The 16610-nt window shown below is 43.8% G+C and overlaps 1 protein-coding gene across 14 annotated transcripts in view; it reads left to right on the top strand.

The window, feature by feature from the left end:
- The window catches only part of SYT16 (synaptotagmin 16), a 127224-nt gene that overhangs the window by 82008 nt on the left and 28606 nt on the right, over nucleotides 1–16610 (top strand). For all 14 annotated transcript variants that reach the window (XM_030275156.4, XM_041716337.2, XM_072930512.1 and 11 more), the window contains 3 exons: nucleotides 464–720; nucleotides 4557–5000; nucleotides 6053–6242. In XM_030275156.4, coding sequence (XP_030131016.4) covers nucleotides 464–720; nucleotides 4557–5000; nucleotides 6053–6242 — 891 coding nt within the window. The remainder of the gene's footprint in view (nucleotides 1–463; nucleotides 721–4556; nucleotides 5001–6052; nucleotides 6243–16610) is intronic.

Below are 16610 nucleotides of genomic sequence, written 5' to 3'. Positions count from 1 at the left end.
GGAGGAAATAATGATACCTGTTCATCAGGCCTCTGCTGTGCTTTTCTGTAGTTTGATTTGTGTTTTCATAGAAGAGATTGCTTTGGGAATGTACTTGAATATCCCAAACACTCCACTTGCATTTTGTGGATAATTTCTTCAAGAAGAGGCATTGGGTTTCTCAGTTCAGTATGGGGTGAGGAACAGCCATGTCCCCTCCATCAAATGCTGATTTAAACAGGGTTGGTTTCTTTATAGTTTCAGTGCTGCAGGAAACAGAAACTATCTATTGTAAGCACTGGGGATTAGGGAAAATTAAAAAGAAAAATAAAAGAAAGGAGAGAAAACACATTTTGGAAGGGGGTGGAAGTTGTTCTAATCCCTCTGAAATGATTTTCTAATGTTCTAATTATGTTCTAATTATTATCTAATTATTAGATCGTGTTCTAATCCCAGAAATTATTTTCTTTCTGAAAATTGTTAGATCTGGATGGACTAAGCCAACTGAGTTACCAAGACAACCTCTCCTGTCGTGAAGATGACCATGTATCTGTGGATTCAAGAACAACAACCAGGAGTAGGGGCACTGGGCAGCACAAAGGGCCCAGGGTGGAGCCCAGAAGTGGGGATGGTGTCAGCCAGTCACACAGGGAAGGATGTCTGGAAATGGAAACAGCATTTGTCAAACAGGGATTGGAAGTAAACGATGCTACTGACAGCTCATCGGCTTGGAGCCCTGAGGTATGGTGGATTGTCATTTATTACACACAGTGGAAGCTTTTGAAGGATATTGGGGGCCAAAAAAGGTTACAGGAGAAATGAAGTGAAAAATTGATCAGCACAGCACAAGATAATGGTACTCCTGTGTGCTTGTGTGCATGACCATACACCTCTTCTTTGTGTTTCCCCTTTTTTCTGGTATTTACCTCTTGCTACTAACACTAATTCACAGAAAGGCTGTCATTGCTTGGTTTCTGACTGCAGTCTCTGGACTGAAATTGGAACTTTAGCTGCCCAGGAGCATTTACTGACATTTAGCAAGGAGCTCTCTGTGGTGGCCCAGGGCTTGGTCACCGCTGTATTTGCAGGGTTTGTGTCCCAGGACAGGGTCTGTGGTCACTGGGTCAGATCTGTGTCCTTTTCCCAGGTAGTTTCTATGACTTAGACAATGGAAATAATCAGAAAAGCTGGAGGCAACTGGTGGGGGTGGCCTGTGACCTGCCCAAGTGACCATAACCTTGTCCCCATTGAAACCAGGCCAACTTTTAGGGAAGGAGAGAACCTGAGTCTGCTTTCCCTTAGTTCTGCACTTTTATTTTGAATCCTCAAGGAAACATTTCAGATTTTAAGGCATTATAAACACTTGATGACTTTGCATCCCCCTTTTCTCTCCTAATCTCTCTGCATGATGTGTTGATTTTCATTATCTTACAGCAGGATTAACTTTATGGAAAAGTATCAGCTTACATCAGACATATTGAAAGAACAGCACAAAAGTCATATCTTCTGCCTGAGTTAAAGGACAGCTGTGGAAACCCATACCTGCATCAGACTGAGCAACAAGGCTTTGAGGGAAGGTCCCTATCCCTGGAGCAGGCTGCCTGCAGCCAGTTCAAGGCTGGAAGGCAGCTCCTTGGTGCAGATGCTCCAGCCCTAGGGGGTATTTGGAGCAGCATTTTGGTTTTTTGCACAATCCAATCCTACAAAACACTACACAGCACATGGGAGCTGCGTGTGGCAGCAGCCCTGCCCTCTCTTTGCTGGGTTTCTGACACACACAGTTTGTCTGCCCATTTCTCCTTTTCCAAGTTTGATGTGCTTTGCCACGGTTCATGTGTGCTGCAGTGTCTCCAGTGTCCCTTTGTATTTCTTTGGAATGCATGGCTCATTTTACTCTTGGTGTCTACATTTTAAAAATGCAAGGAAGGGTTCCAGCATACTGGAGCAGAAATGCCCACGACACAGTTTATCTCCTACAAGCAGCTTCTCATTCAAAGGTATTGTGTGGATTAATGAAAGACTTTTTATTGCAGGAACTAAATGTTCTGACATGCCAGAAATGTCCAAGTGTTATTATGCTCCACTCAAAGGACCTCTCTTTAGAGACAGAAATGGTAATTTTATGCCCCTGCAGTGGAACCACAAGTACCATTTCAAGCCTTGTCCATAATTAGCTGCTCTTTCAGGTTTCTCTGGCAAAAATGGACTTGTTTTGCTTAGTGAAGTGGATGTTGGCTGTCCTGAATGACCAGGTTAGACATGCAGTATCAAGCAGCACACTTGGCTTGGCCTCTCAACAACTGGGCTGGGAAGAGAGAAAGAAAGAAATAAATTTGGATGAAGTACCTAAAACCCCAATATTACCTTGGATTCCAATTCATGTGTCTGTATAACCAACACATTCACAAACCACTTGTAGCCTAGCTGGGCTCCAAAAGCAGGGAGGAATTCTGTCAATGACTTCCACAGAAGGAGGATTTGTAGGTGTGCAGCAAACCTGCATGGGGGTGAGCCCTGAAGAGCACAATGATATCAGAAAGGGCTGGTCTGTGAGGTCTCCAAAGCTTGGTTTTCCATGGAAAGCTTACTGCCAAGGAGTTTGACATTTCTCTTTCCCTCCAGATCATGTAGGCATCTCTGCAGTGGATCTGGCCACAGCCCTAGCAGCACAATTTGAGCTTTCCTGAAATCCAAATATTTTCTAGCTGTTCAGTCAAAATGCAGATATCTGACCTTCAGTCTGCCTTACACGCTGCCAGAAGGTGATGATATCAGCCCTGCTGGGGCAGGAAAGTGTCTCTTGGATTTTCATTCCTGAGGGTTTGTGCTGATGCACTGGAGCTCACATTTTCCAGCTCAGACATGTAGATGAAAGCCAAGTTTTGCTTCAAGCACGGTTGTCTCCAGACCTTAGCAGCAGTCCTTAAATGTGCCTTGATTCCATCTCCTCAACAGCAAATGCACAGATAAAAGTGTGGGGGGAAATATGAGTCAAGCACAATCCCATCCCGTATTGAATATTATTTCATCAACCAGACAGAAATAACTCGACTGCAACACAGGAGCACTTAACATTTTCATAACACCATGCTCTCTCCAGGCAACCTGGCTTGCCTTACATATTTGTTTTTAGCAGTCTGCTGTTCATACAGAAAGGTGTTTCTGTAGCCAAGCAAGTAATTTTGTGTGTTGTTCTCCCTTTGACATTACTTCTTGCAAGACATGCAACAGCAGGTCTCTAATCTGCACACTCGGACTTTTGTGTTCATGTGCACACCTCTGAAAATGTGAAAATCTGGAGCTTTGCATGTCATGGCAGATGAATCTGGCCACTTCAAAAGTAGATTGACAGGAAGTAAACAAAAATTTTGATGTATATCTGAGGCCCTGTTTGAGACACCCAGGCACTTCTGAAGGGACTTAACACCAGACGTCCTGTGGCCCATCATCTGTTCTCTGAGCAAAAAGACTCCTGTGCTGGAAAGAAGTGTTACTTGAAATGTGAAAAGAAGATAAATGTTTGAGGAGGAGGGTGACTCAGATGCTGGTGACAGGCCTTAATTCACCTTCTGGCTATTAACTGAAAATCTTTCCCTAGTACAGTGTATACTCATGTTTAAATACAAATCATTGATCACTATAGCAACCCCTTTATAAGATGAAGCACATTCTAGCTCTAAGATAAAAAAGCACTGTTGAACAGAAACCCACACACCCACTCAGCAAAAGGTAAGGTGAGCATCCATGGTTTCATCTTGTTTTATCATGATGGTTTTTGTTTTAAAAGTAGGCAAAAGATTGTGTGTGAATTGGTCTGCACATGTTGTGATTGTTTATTTTGAATTTTTATTCTGAATGTATTAGTACCCAATGTGAACAGAAGGAACAGATGCTTCTCTTGGGAGATTTTAGACGGGTATAAAGAATCAATATGTATTTAATCAGACTGCTTTTCCCCATTATCATTGCTTTAGCCATAGGAAAAGTATTGAATTATGGGTTAGCATCTAGAAATGGAATTTCTATTCCACAAGAAATTCTTACATGATGATTTCCTCCTCATATTATATATAGTGCCTATTTTTTTTTAAATTTCTAGCAGAACAAAATATCAAAAAAATTAGCAGGTTTGGCTGAATTGTTTGATTTTAATATGTAAAAAAATTCCACCTTGAGAAACAATTCCAGTGTATGTTCAAAGTAACAGGTTAAGTAGGTCAAATTGTTTTGCTAGTGCCTCATATTGACAAAAATGAAATTGTTTAGTTTTTCTCTATGTATAATATTTGCCAAGTTAACCATCTCCTGCAAAACACTTAAATATTGATGAAACTTTTTATTGGAGATGTTTCAACAAGTGCTGTTGCTTACTAGAGCGTATGGGGACTATTACACAAATCACAATCAGGCAATTAACTATCATTGGCCTTTCCAGAGACAGTGGGATCCATATTTCACACAGCAACTGTCTATACTTGCAGGCACAAGTGAGGAGAACAATTTCTTTTTAAATGGAGTTGGAATCATCGAGGCAGCTGAACTCCAGTGGAGATTTTACTTCTTCCTTCTCTTCGCAGGAACACAATGAAGTGAACAGTGTGCCAGCTCATCCTTGTGCCCACGAGCCCATCTGCAAATGTGGTGACCTGGATGTCATCTTCACTTATAAACCCTCAAGCCAAAAGCTGATAGCCACTGTCCTGGCGGCCAGGGACATCCCAGACAAGGACCGCAGTGGTGTCAACACCTGGCAGGTGCACGCGGTTCTGATGCCGGGCAAGAAGCAGAGGGGTAAGACGAGTGTGCAGAGAGGACCCATCCCCATCTTCCAGGACAAAATCACCTTCAGCAAGCTGGAACCACAGGAGCTGAGCAGCCACGCCGTTCGCTTCCGCCTCTACGCCGTGCACAAGGTGGTAGGGGAGAAGATGATGGGAGAGCAGTTGTTCTACCTGAGGGGCATCAGCCAGGAAGGGGAAGTGAAGGTGACACTGCTCTTGGAGCCACGGAGTAACCTGAGTGTAAGTTTGATGAAGGACAGATGGAGTCCACAAAATGGTTTGGGTTTTGGTGAATATGGTGTTCCTGAAGTCTTTCATTGATTCAGGGCTGTCAGGGTGTGACTGGCAGATCTGACCTGCTGTCACTTAAGAGCTTATCAGGAAGGGGAAGCTCGGGGCATTTCTTCCTTGTGCAAAGCTGTGTTTTATTAACAGCTCAGCTAGCAAGCTTACACAAAATCATGTGGCTCTACTACATCTGCAAGACTCACCACATGCTGTGCCATTCAGATACAGTAGGTTGGTCTGGGAACCACCAAGGCATAATTAATCTTAATTCCAGTAAGGGCAGTGGTTCTTGTGCACCACTTGTGCAGAAACGATCTAATTTGGCCCTAGATACCAGCTTGTGTATCTCCATTGTGCAATTTCCATCTTGCCAGAAATGCTTAGTAATGTTCTTCTACATGACAGATGGAAGTGGAGAGCTGGGTCATGTGAAGAGGAACTGGCTGTGCTGCTTCTTAATTTTCCATGCACATCACAGTTGTATCCAGCTCTGGCTATGCCAATCAATTTGTGTAGATGAGCTCTGTCATGATTCATTGTCTACAAAAGCTCAGAGAGAGGTTGTGCACGTGAAATGAATAAAACATCCTACTTCAGGTGAAGTGGAGAATAATGAAAGCATTGTGGTAGCAAGGAAAGAAAGTAAGAAAATGCACAGTTCATGGCCAAAAACTGCCAAACAGAAAAGTGTATTCCATCCAAAAGCCATTATCAAGGAGATATACAGAGTATTAATGTAGTAGGATGTTTGCTTATCTCAGAGGCTTTGATTTACACTCGTGATAACACTTTACTCAGAGTTCCTCATCTTTAAAGAGAAAGTTCAGAGATGTGTTTCTGTAAAAGTGACGCTCTGATTCTTCTGGTGCCCCAGCATAATTAATTCTCAGTTATTGTAATTTCTTAAGAGAGATCTTACTAAACAAGGCCACAAGATACAAATTAAGGGGAGGAGGAGGGGTGGTGAACGTCCTGATGATTCTCTCAGTGCTCTTTCCCTGCAGAGTGCAGCTTCTCAGCTGAGTCTGTCAGCAATCTCTCACAGTGATAGCGCTTCCTCAACACAGTCCCTGTCGCATGGAGGGGTGCCAGAGCTGCTCGTGGGGCTGTCATACAACGCCACTACAGGGAGGCTGTCAGTGGAGATGATCAAAGGCAGCCATTTCCGAAACCTTGCAATTAATAGGCCACCTGGTAAGTACTGTCACTGCTATTAAATAGCACCCTTGAGCCAAAATTTGCTTCTTTATTTTCTCCCCCAAGGTACTCAGCTAGAGTGTTCCTGCAAGTGTTTCCTTGCAGAGTACCTGATTGAAAATTAAGTATTATTTCAGATTCGTGTGCTGATAGATAGCACAGGGTAATTGGAGGGAATCATCTGAAGGCTCAGCTGATGGGACAATAATACCCAAATGTCTGCTTTATTGCTCATACCTCTACAATAGCTGATTATGGCAAAAGTGCTGCTGTACTCAAAGCACAGAATTCTCAGCAGATCCATTAAAAAAGGCGAGATGCACTTTCCAAGTGTTTAAATGTTACCATGTGACCCACAGAGGCCTTGCCTGGTGCCATTAAAGTTTCCCAGGACTACACTTGGTTTAGTCCCCTTGCTGTGCTGCTGACTGCTGGGTGAACTGGTGCTCTGGGCCCTTTGGGGACCCTCCTGCTGTGAATTCTCCACTGCTGCACAAGGAAATCTTCTGCAGAAAGAAGATTTGAAAGTTGTTGCAACAGCTGAGTTCCCTTCCTCGAGTCCTAAAGGAAAAAAAATGGAAATTGCCTAAAGCAGGTTTAGTTGGTGCCTGAGCTGCAGTAAGTCCTTGAGAAGGATGGTGCTGGTAATGTCCATGATAGAGATGGAATCACAGCCAGAGTCACCTGTTTGCTGCTGGTTGCCTCATTCAGGGGTTGAACAACAGTGCTTCATTCATCTCCTGCTGTCCTTTGCCTCCTGTCTGAAACCAGCAGCTAATGGCAATGTGAAACAACCTTTTCGTTTGCTTTCTGTGATGTGTGCCTGCTTGTCAAAGTAGGTAAGCCTTTGGCAGTTGCTTGCTCTCTGGATTTGATAGAGTATCTGAAGCTGCAAACACCGAAATCGCTTTTGCAAGATGCTCTGTGCTCTTTGGTTCAGATCTAGCAAAATATTTATGAAATATTTCAGTACATGCATGTGAAAACTCAGGTTTTCCACTAGACTATACTTAAAAAGATTACAGAAATAATCTGTAATCAGTCAGACCCTTGAGAATTAAGGGCAAGTCTGTGCAACATAAAACACTTGACCCCAGCCTGTGCAGCCCTCACTGTCTTTTATTAGCTATGACAGCATACCTCTCTATGTGGGCTACTTAAAGGCATGTTCTTGTTTGTATGTACATACTTAGATTTTAAGTTGGGATCTTTTTTAGTAATTTAAAACAAGGGTAGAGTAAAGCAACCATGCCCCAGTAGGAAACCTCTCCTGTTTCTATATGCTGCAGAGTAGATACATCCTGAAGTTTTACTCTCAGAAATGAAATTAAAGTAGTTCCAGTATAGGTCCCAATTAATTTTCAGGCATCTGTAATGCCCACCTCTTTTTCCCATAAATGAAATTTCATCCTTTCTGTATCCAGATGATACAGACCAGTGTCAGACCAATGTCTCTCAGTGCTAGATCAACTTTTAGGTGAAACACAGAACTCCATAAATTATTATAGGCAAACTCTGAACCTATCAAAATCTGCTTCTTTTATTCCAAGTCACATTGTTGCTTCTATCTTCTGAATTGTTCTTCTGTGCCTGTAAAGTCCCCAGTAGTGATGAGAAAAAGAAAGCCCAGTGAAGCAGAAATTGAAAGAAATTAAAAAGAAGGAAGGAAACCAGCCTCTGTCTCAGTGCTGGAGTAGCACTTCACTGATAACCCCCCAGGCACTGCAGAGCAGTTTGTTACCGTCTGAAACATGCTGCTGGCTGAATGAGATGCTCAATAAGTCCTTTACAAAGTGAAGCTAAAACTGCTGAGCCCCTTTCTGGAGGATAGGCAAAGAGCCCTTGTGTTTTCTTAAATAGGTTCTATTTGAAATTCTGTTGTTCCAGGCTCAGAGGGAGCGATTTCTTTAAACTATCATGGAAATTTTGGATACAATAGCGCTGTGGAACACTTGAACACCGAGCCTAAACTGCTATTCAGGGCAGCCATTTATGGTAAGAGTGAAGGGGCAGAATTCCTCAGCATTCCCAGCCCTGGATACACAGACCCTGAACAGGACCCATATGTGGTCCTGTCAGCTTTTAGGAATGGCAAAGGAGTTTTGCACAACAGCAAAGTCTCCAGCTGTGCTTTTTGCCCACCTCGACCCTCTTCTCTGCCACCTGTAGACCCACACCATGTGTGCTGCCTTCTTGGCATACATGCACAGGAATTTCACTGTGTGCAGAACAAGGAACTGGACTGGGGTATTGGTGATTTTAGGTGTTAAAGGCTGCAGGGGCTGAAGCAGATGGTTTTATAGAGAAGAAAAGGGAGAGATGGTGCTGTCTCAGGGTTTCCTGGGCACATTTTCTCCTTCACTTAAACCTTTCAACTGAGTCAGGTAAATGTCAAAGTCATGGTTGCTTACGTGGGTAATAAATGGGTTAGAAAACAGCTGGGCAGCTTACAGAAGCTAAAATCGTGAGGCAGTGTCTTCTCTTCAGGACATATATGTGGGATTTAAGAATAGTTTGGTCGAAGATAAGTGTCCAGGTATTGTTCTGGGGAACATGCTGAGTTACAGGCCTAAGCTTACATTCTCTGATCACACAAATAGATCCATTATCACTCAGAGCACTTAAGAGCACTCAAGAGTATGGCTCCAGCATCAGACCGTAAATTATCTGGGTGTGCCAAAAAGCCTTGTGCAGAAAAGCATCTACAGCTTTGTCAGATGTGGACACTGCTGGTATTTTAGTGCTAATGGCTTGTGTGCTGGGCACCTCATTCTCCTTGCTTCTTGTAAATGTAAATGCTCTGTGCTGGCATTTTGTAGGAGTTTGTATTTTGGTCTGTGGTCTTGTATCTTAGAACAAAATGCAATGTGTTCATTTAAAGGGTGTTTATTATAAAAAAAAAAAAAAAAAAACAAACAAAAAAACCCAAAAAACAAGAGAAGCCTACACCACTGGCAGAAATGTCTTTAAAAATTTATAACCAGTTACATACTATGTGCATGGAAGTAGTACCTTGGGATCACAGTGATGGGCCAGGAATCATTTGAGCTAGTCTGTGCATAAACACAAAGCACAGAAATGTGTCTGCCCATGTGATGCTAAACCTTCATCCGCTGCTCTGCTGGGCACAGCTCTGTCTCCTCTAATCCAGCCTTCCTTCTATTCCCTTCTGCATTTCTTTTGGGGTTTATGTCTGTGTGTAATGCAGTGTAAGAAGAACTATTGTGAAGTTATTCCCTCGCCTAAGAAAAGTCCTCCAAGCTTTTTGGTAGCTGCAGAATTAATCACACATAATAATTGCATCCGTGCATGATCATTATTATACCAGCAGCATATTAACCCCATTAAACAAATACAATAGCACTGATGCTGGAAAAGACAGGAGGAGAGAGAACAAGCTATCAGGATTTCTATGGGGAACAGGAGAAATTCTTGAAGTAAAAACTTTTCTGAAAAGAAACATCTACCTGAGCCACAGGTAACAAATGCCAACAAGTACAGAGAATATTCCCATAGGAAAATTAGGATCTTTCAATTTGCATCCTATTTGCTCTGGGATCAGAGTGCCTGAAAGCCATTGGTGGATTTTATTTCATCAGCTTATTTTTGAGGGAAGAAAAGTTATTATCCCTGTTACATTCCTGGAGAACGAAGGCACAGGTTAATTCCTTTAATTACTTCAAAGCAGGCCAGGAAGCTGAATAAAATAAATTAACTTTTAACCTGCATATCTTGCTCTGAACAGGGAACTTCCTTGAGCTGCTAAAGCTTTGTGATTCATGTTCCCATGTCATCAGTAATAGAGGAGGAATCTGTGCCAGGGCAAGCTGGGCTGGATCCAGTCTTCCAGACATTGGATAACAGAGCAGTAGATGTGCTGGGAAGCTTCTTGCTGCTGAGTGCTTGCCAGTCAGTGACAGTAAGATTGTAGAAAACCACCTCTCCTTCTGCACATTCTTGCTGCCCATCCATGAATATAGCTGGAATAAGCTGATAATAAGAAGAGCTGAGGAAGCTTTGCTCTGGGTGGGAAAGATGAGGCCAGATGCAAGGAGCCCCAGGAGGATGTCTCAGTAATGAGCAGCTGGGCAGTGAGCTGGAAGAGGAAGTCTGGATGAGTGTAAGATATTGCATGGGGACACAGGTGGAATTCAAACCACCTGTGATCTGGATGGACTCAGAGCCACCTGGGAGTGAAATATTAGGATTATGGTAAATAGCTGCATGAAAATGTCTACTCAAGGGTCATCAATAGTAGTGAAAAAAAACCCCAAATTTAAGGTGGACAAAATGGAAAATTGGTATTTGATTGTAAATGCACATTTACTGGTGTAATGGACACCGTTTACAATTCTGTCTTCCTCTGTTCAAACAGAGTATGACAGAACTGGAAAGATGTGGTGAGGAGTGTTGGAGACAATCAGGGGAATGGGATCAGCTTCCAGCAAGCTGCAGCTGAATAGACTGTGCCTCCTACGATGCTACAACAAAAGGAGGGTGGGGGAGGATTCACGGAGGTCTCTAAGAGTCATTGAGAAAGTGAATTAACAACAGAAATTTGCTATCTTCTCCTGATACAAAACCAAAGGGTGGTAAAAGGAAGCGAGGAGGGAGCAAGTTCTGAGGAGGAGACAGCTTTTCACCTGTGCTGTCAAATTCCTCACTAGGGAATGCCATGGATGCTGGAAGCCTGCTTCAGTTCTGTGCAGCACAAGAGAAATTCACCAAGTTCCACAGAGGATTGTTAAATACAAAGCCTCTGACTGAGGAAGTCCCTGAACCACACATCGCTGGAGATTCCAGAGTATTTGTGAGAGAGCCAGCATATGTCACATTTTCGTGAATTTACTGCTGTGTGTGGTACTGGGTGCTGTTGGGTGGATGGGATCCCACAACATGTGGGATCTGGGACTGAGTAGGCTTAGGAGAATAGGTGTCACAGTCAAAACAAGTGAAAAATGGGCTTTCAAGGAGTGACTCTGAGATTTTTGCAGGGGATATTCCATAATAATTAGACATCCTGGGATAGGGCGTGGTTATCCAGTAATGTTTTCAATAGCTTTAGGTTTCCAAAAGGTCTGTGAAAAGCATAGTCCATGATGCAGTTGCTAGGTATAGAAATTAAGATCTTTCTGAATCAAAGAACTACATTTGGAGTGGATGGATGGTGATGCTCTCCCGCTCCCATGGCTGTGAACAAGAAATTCTTCCCCTCCTAAAAGAAACAGAAAAAAAAAAAGCCATTTCTACCAGAGTGGAACCATCCCAATTCCAAATTTCAGCTGGAGCTGAATGTTTAGTGCGAATCTGCAGTGGCACAGCAGCAGTGTTTGCAGGAGATCTGATCACAGGCTGGGTTATCAAGCCGTGCCCGTGGGCACTTAAGCTGGGTTTAAGCATCCTTACATCCTGTGGCTCCCGTTGCTGGGCAGGTGTGTATCCTTGCTTCCTGATCTGCATCCCTGCTTTCTCTGGTGAAGTTCTACCCCCATCTCTGAGGCAGCAGCAATGCACTAATGTGGGGAAGAGTAGAAATGCCCTTTTTAGAGGATGCTGTGCACCCGGAGAGGTGTCTGTGCTCTGCTTTAGCTGTGTCAGCCTGGACTGGAGCTGCACCCCCTCAGGGCTGGGGAGCACAGGCAGGTGGTGAACTGGCCCTGCAGCCTGGCCCGTGTCCCAGGAGAGGGCTGTGAAATGGAATAGACATGGGATGTTGAGGCAGCAGAGGGGGATCACTGAAGAACTGAGCTCCTAGGTGCTCCTTAAGGAGCTTTCCTTCCTGGGAGACCTCTGCAGTTGCTTCCAGGGAGCCCGTGAGGTAATACACGGACTAAATAAACAGAGTCCACAACTTGGGGTAGTTATGAAGTGGGTATGTATTGTCAGCTCTTGGCACAAGTGAGATATTTCTCCAAGAACTTGTGCCCTGATCCTTAGACTGACCCACACTTTTATTCACAAAGGTGTTCCATTATGCAGTACATTGCACAACTTATCAATGCATATTCAACCCCTGGCCCCGCCTGTCCTCACCTCCCATGCTAAATAGGTCCAGGCCCTTCTGGGCACAGGTGGTTTGCTGTGGTGGTCCTGTGGGAGTCTCTGGTGGTCTCTTGAGGATGAATATCACGGGTCTTCCTCAACCTTCCGGGTTGAACTTTTGAACTTTTCTCCTTTGTGCATGTGCATTTGGTCCTTTGGTGCTTGCCTGAGTACTTCTGTCAGTCTTGGTAGGCTTAGGGACAGAGGAGCCTCTTTCTCTGGGTTCTTTGTATCTTCAGTCCTTTCTGCTATTGTTCATTATGCAAGAAGCTTCAGAAATTTGCATTTTCTTATGCCCTTTTGTACCATGGCAGAAGTTTCTTAAGTAAAAGTTTAAAATTCAACACATAACTCTGCAAGCTAGAATATAAATGCTTAATTCATTTTGTTAACTTAAGTGAACTCCAAAAATCTCTGTTTCACCCTCATCTCCTGCCCCTCTTGCAGATCACTGATGCCAGCAATTCCCTCCTCTCGGGCCAAGCAGTGCTTCCAGGGACCAGCACATTCTTTTCTGCTGCATTTTAAATTAAAGGCACTGCTGGTGTGTTCTCTGATGACTCACATGTTGTGAAGGTTGCCAGATCCCAGCCTCTCCCTTGTGAGAGAGCTGCCAGCCCCAGGAGAGGGAACCTGAGAAGAAGAGGCTTGGTGGAACACAGAAAGGGAAGTTGGTTTCTCAGCAATGTAGTAGGCAGCTCCCAGCTCTTGTATGATTTATCCAGTCAGCCATAAACTGCCTTAATCCAGACTTTCGTGATGTGGGGTTGGGATCAAAAGCTTGGGTCTAATTCTCCTCCCTGCTATTTTACTGATCCAGCTGCAGCGGGCCCAGCTCAGAGCGTGAATGTTCAGTGTTCTGCCCCACTGCTGGTTGAAAGGGGAGGCAAAGGCAGCACTAATGCTCTTCTGGGCCTCAAACTGAGAGCTCACGTCGAGCTGCCTGTACAGAGCAGCGCAGAGCCGAGCTCTGGGGCTGCTCTGCCACGGTGCTGCCGTTTATGATGTAGGCTGGGAGCGTGGGCTTGCCAGCTGGGGGAAATTAAGCTCCAGGCCCAAGGCTTTCTGCTGCTGTGGCTGTTATTAGTCTGGATTGCAGCATGCTGACATGGTTATCCTGCTTTTGGAAATGAGCTAGCTCGCCTGGAGCGCGGGTGGGAAAGTCTGCACGGCGCTGTGCGGTACCCTGCAGACCTCAGACGTGAGGGGTCAGGAGTCTTTGGTTGTTTACTTCCTTTCTAAATATAAATTCAAGCAGGGGGTTGGATGCTTTTGTGTTTGCAGTGCTGTTGCACACGGGTCAGCTTTACTAATAATGGTGGTGCTTAGTGTAAGTGAAAGCAGAAGGCTGGCTCGCTATGGTCCCTGCTCCAAAAACAGGAATGCATAAATTACAGTTGATTATTCCCCTGAGTTGTCATTATCAGTTAGCTCCCTCAGAAGAATCATGACAGAAATGGGTCATTAGAAGAATCCTGGAAAAACTGATTGCCTTTGCAGACGAGCTCTCCAGAGGTGTTTGATGGTTGATGGAGACAGAGCAGTCTGCACGAGGAGAGGTTTGCCCAACCCTCTGGAGTAAGAAGATGCAGCACTAGCCCAAAATGTGTCTGGCTTATTACAGCATTCCTTGATTTAGTGCTTTTCAACCTGATATTAAATGCTGAGATGTTGGTATTTTATGTATACATGAACATTGTGCAGTCCACTCATACCAGAGAGGCAAGATGACTTCAGAGTAAAAATGCTCTGAATGCTGCAAGAACTTCTGTTCCAAAACCTGTATAGAAAGGAAAGCCTGGAAGATGCCCTGCTAAAACTGGTCTTGGCAAAATTAGACTTTGTTCTTGAATCTTCACAGACTTCAGTGTAACCGTGGGCAAGCTGCAGTCTCAGGCACTCCCAGATATTTAGAGGTCTCACTCTTCCTCATGTCAGTGAGATGGGTGCCTAAACAGAAGGTGAGCACTTAGGCATTTTGAAGAATGTCAGCCCTAATCGCTTTTCCTTTTGTGCTTGATGGAGGTGGCACAAAAGTAAACATTCTGAAGAGCACAGAGTGCTGCGACACACGGTAATGAGGCCATTACCGAACCTGAGCATGTAATTAGGTAGAAAATGTTTGCCTTCATAATGAATAGATACTCTTACATTCCTCAGTAAATCGTCAAGTTCATCCTTGCTGTAGCTCCACTAATTTCACTGTGTAACTGGGGATGGATTTTCTTTGGCAAAGTCAATAAGAGGGGAGAGATTTCCACCCCAGAGGACCAGACTGGATCACAAGAAAAGCTGTGTTTTCTGATGAGATACCTAAAAAGATGCTGCAAAGAGCACAACGCAGGAAGGGAAAACTAGAATCTTAAAATTTAGTTATTGAAGCAGAATAACAGCTCAGCCTCGTATGTACCAAATCTGCAAAGCAAATTTCAGATGCTAAATATATGATCCACACCTACTCTTTTATTTCTGTTCAGGCAAGCTCGATTCTTTTGGCTGGTAAAATACACCCAGTGGAATAAACTTGAGGAGAATTAGCCTGATTTAGTTGTCACTTGCTCTGGTTTTGTGCCTGTGTTTTCCTGGGGGTGAACAGGGCTCCTGGTATTAACTCTGCCTTGAGCACAGTCTCCTTCCAGCCTGATCCAGATGATACATACAGAATCCTCACCCACCTTACTACTGGAGTCTTGGTGCAGAATTATGTAGAAATCTGAGGTATATTAAAGAAAAAGCCAAGTTTTCTGACTTTAACTCATCGGTGGTGTTTTTTTTTCCGTCAAAACCAGCTGTGTTATCCCTCACTTGAGAAAGTTGAAGCTTCTATGAGTGATGTGACATCCCAGAGTTTATGACTGTAGGACACTCATCGGTTCATTGCCTGCAAAATTAACTGGGACATGCTGAAACAGTATCCCATGAGGTGCTTTAGCTGCGGCACTTCCTTGAGTGTTAACACCTAAATCATCTGTAATGGTATCACTGTCTGCTAGATCACTGCTGAATTATGGCATCTGCTTTTTGGATTATGAATTGGTTGATTCCTCTGGGCACTGTTCAGATGAATGTGCCTGAAGTTAGGTGTGATGAATCCCACCTGAGCTGCCAGTATTGGTGAAAGTCAGAAGGAAGTATGACAGCAAGGGATACTAAAAGTAAAAGACCGTAGACCTCAGTGCTTTTCCTGTCTTCTTAGAAAAAGAGATGCAGTCATGTGTGGGACATCTGTCCCTAAAATAGCATAGGAAGGTAATGCTGGGTTGGTTGTGAAAAGAAAGAAAATTTAAGAAAATTTTTGAAGTTCAATCAGAGAATTGTACTAATTACCTGCTTGTTTGTATTTAAAACTCAGCCTGGTGGAGTTCTTCCAAAATTTTGAAATCCCCTTCTCAGGAAAAAAAAAAACAAAAAAAAAACAAAACAAGAAGTATGAATACGTTAAAAATATCCGTAAAGCCCCTACTTATCTTTATTTTCAGGAGTTCCCTGCAGTCAAGACCAGCAGTCAGGACTTACACGTGAGGAATGCTTCAGTGCACATTTGTGGTTTGCCAGTGCCAAGTACAGTGATATCCTACAAATACTGTAGGAGTTGTGTCTGGTTTCACATTGAGTCAAGCTGGAACAGGGGGGCCTCTCTTGGGCTTTGTGTTCCTGATGGGTCTGAAGTTGTTACAGATTCCAGTCCCTCAACACGGAATATTACAGTGGAAATTAGTGCACCTTTCAATAAAGTGTGTTTTTTTTTTTTTTACTTCCCAGATATAATCAGGAAATTAAATCAAAGCTTTTCCTTTCTGTGTGACAAGCTGGTCTTTGCTGGCAAGATCCTCTTCATCCCCAGTGTTATGCTGGGAGCCAAGCTGGCACCCCCAGCTAATGACTGGGCTGAACTTTCCCCGCAGTAACTTGATAGCTGTACAGCTGTGCAGGCTCACAATTTGCTCCTTGACTGTCAGCCTCCTGACAGCTTTTTCAGTGGAACAGTTTGAGAGGAGCGGGAAGCCCTGCTTTGGAGACATGGAAGTGTTTTCACACCTGAAGTGTAATTTCACACCTTGTGTTGCTCAGTAGATAAGTGCGTAAAATAGCACATCAAACGGGAACAGAAGAGGATAGAAATGCTGCAGACAAGAGATGGAGGCTTGTTATTTATTTCCTATCTTCAGCACACTCTGAAATAATACTCACTTGCAGGAACCCGGGCACAGATTATGAAGAGGTTAGCAGAGGACTTGTCTAGCCAAGCAATCTGTCACTGTCATGTGCAGAGCAAGGTGAAAACTTACACTGAGCTGGGTCTGCGGAGCACCAGGAGCTCTG

The sequence above is a fragment of the Taeniopygia guttata genome, chromosome 5, assembly GCF_048771995.1.
Source record: "Taeniopygia guttata chromosome 5, bTaeGut7.mat, whole genome shotgun sequence".
NCBI classification, from domain to species: Eukaryota; Metazoa; Chordata; class Aves; order Passeriformes; family Estrildidae; genus Taeniopygia; species Taeniopygia guttata.
The sequence above is the reverse complement of the archived record's forward strand: the minus strand, read 5'-3'. Positions and strand labels throughout refer to the sequence as shown.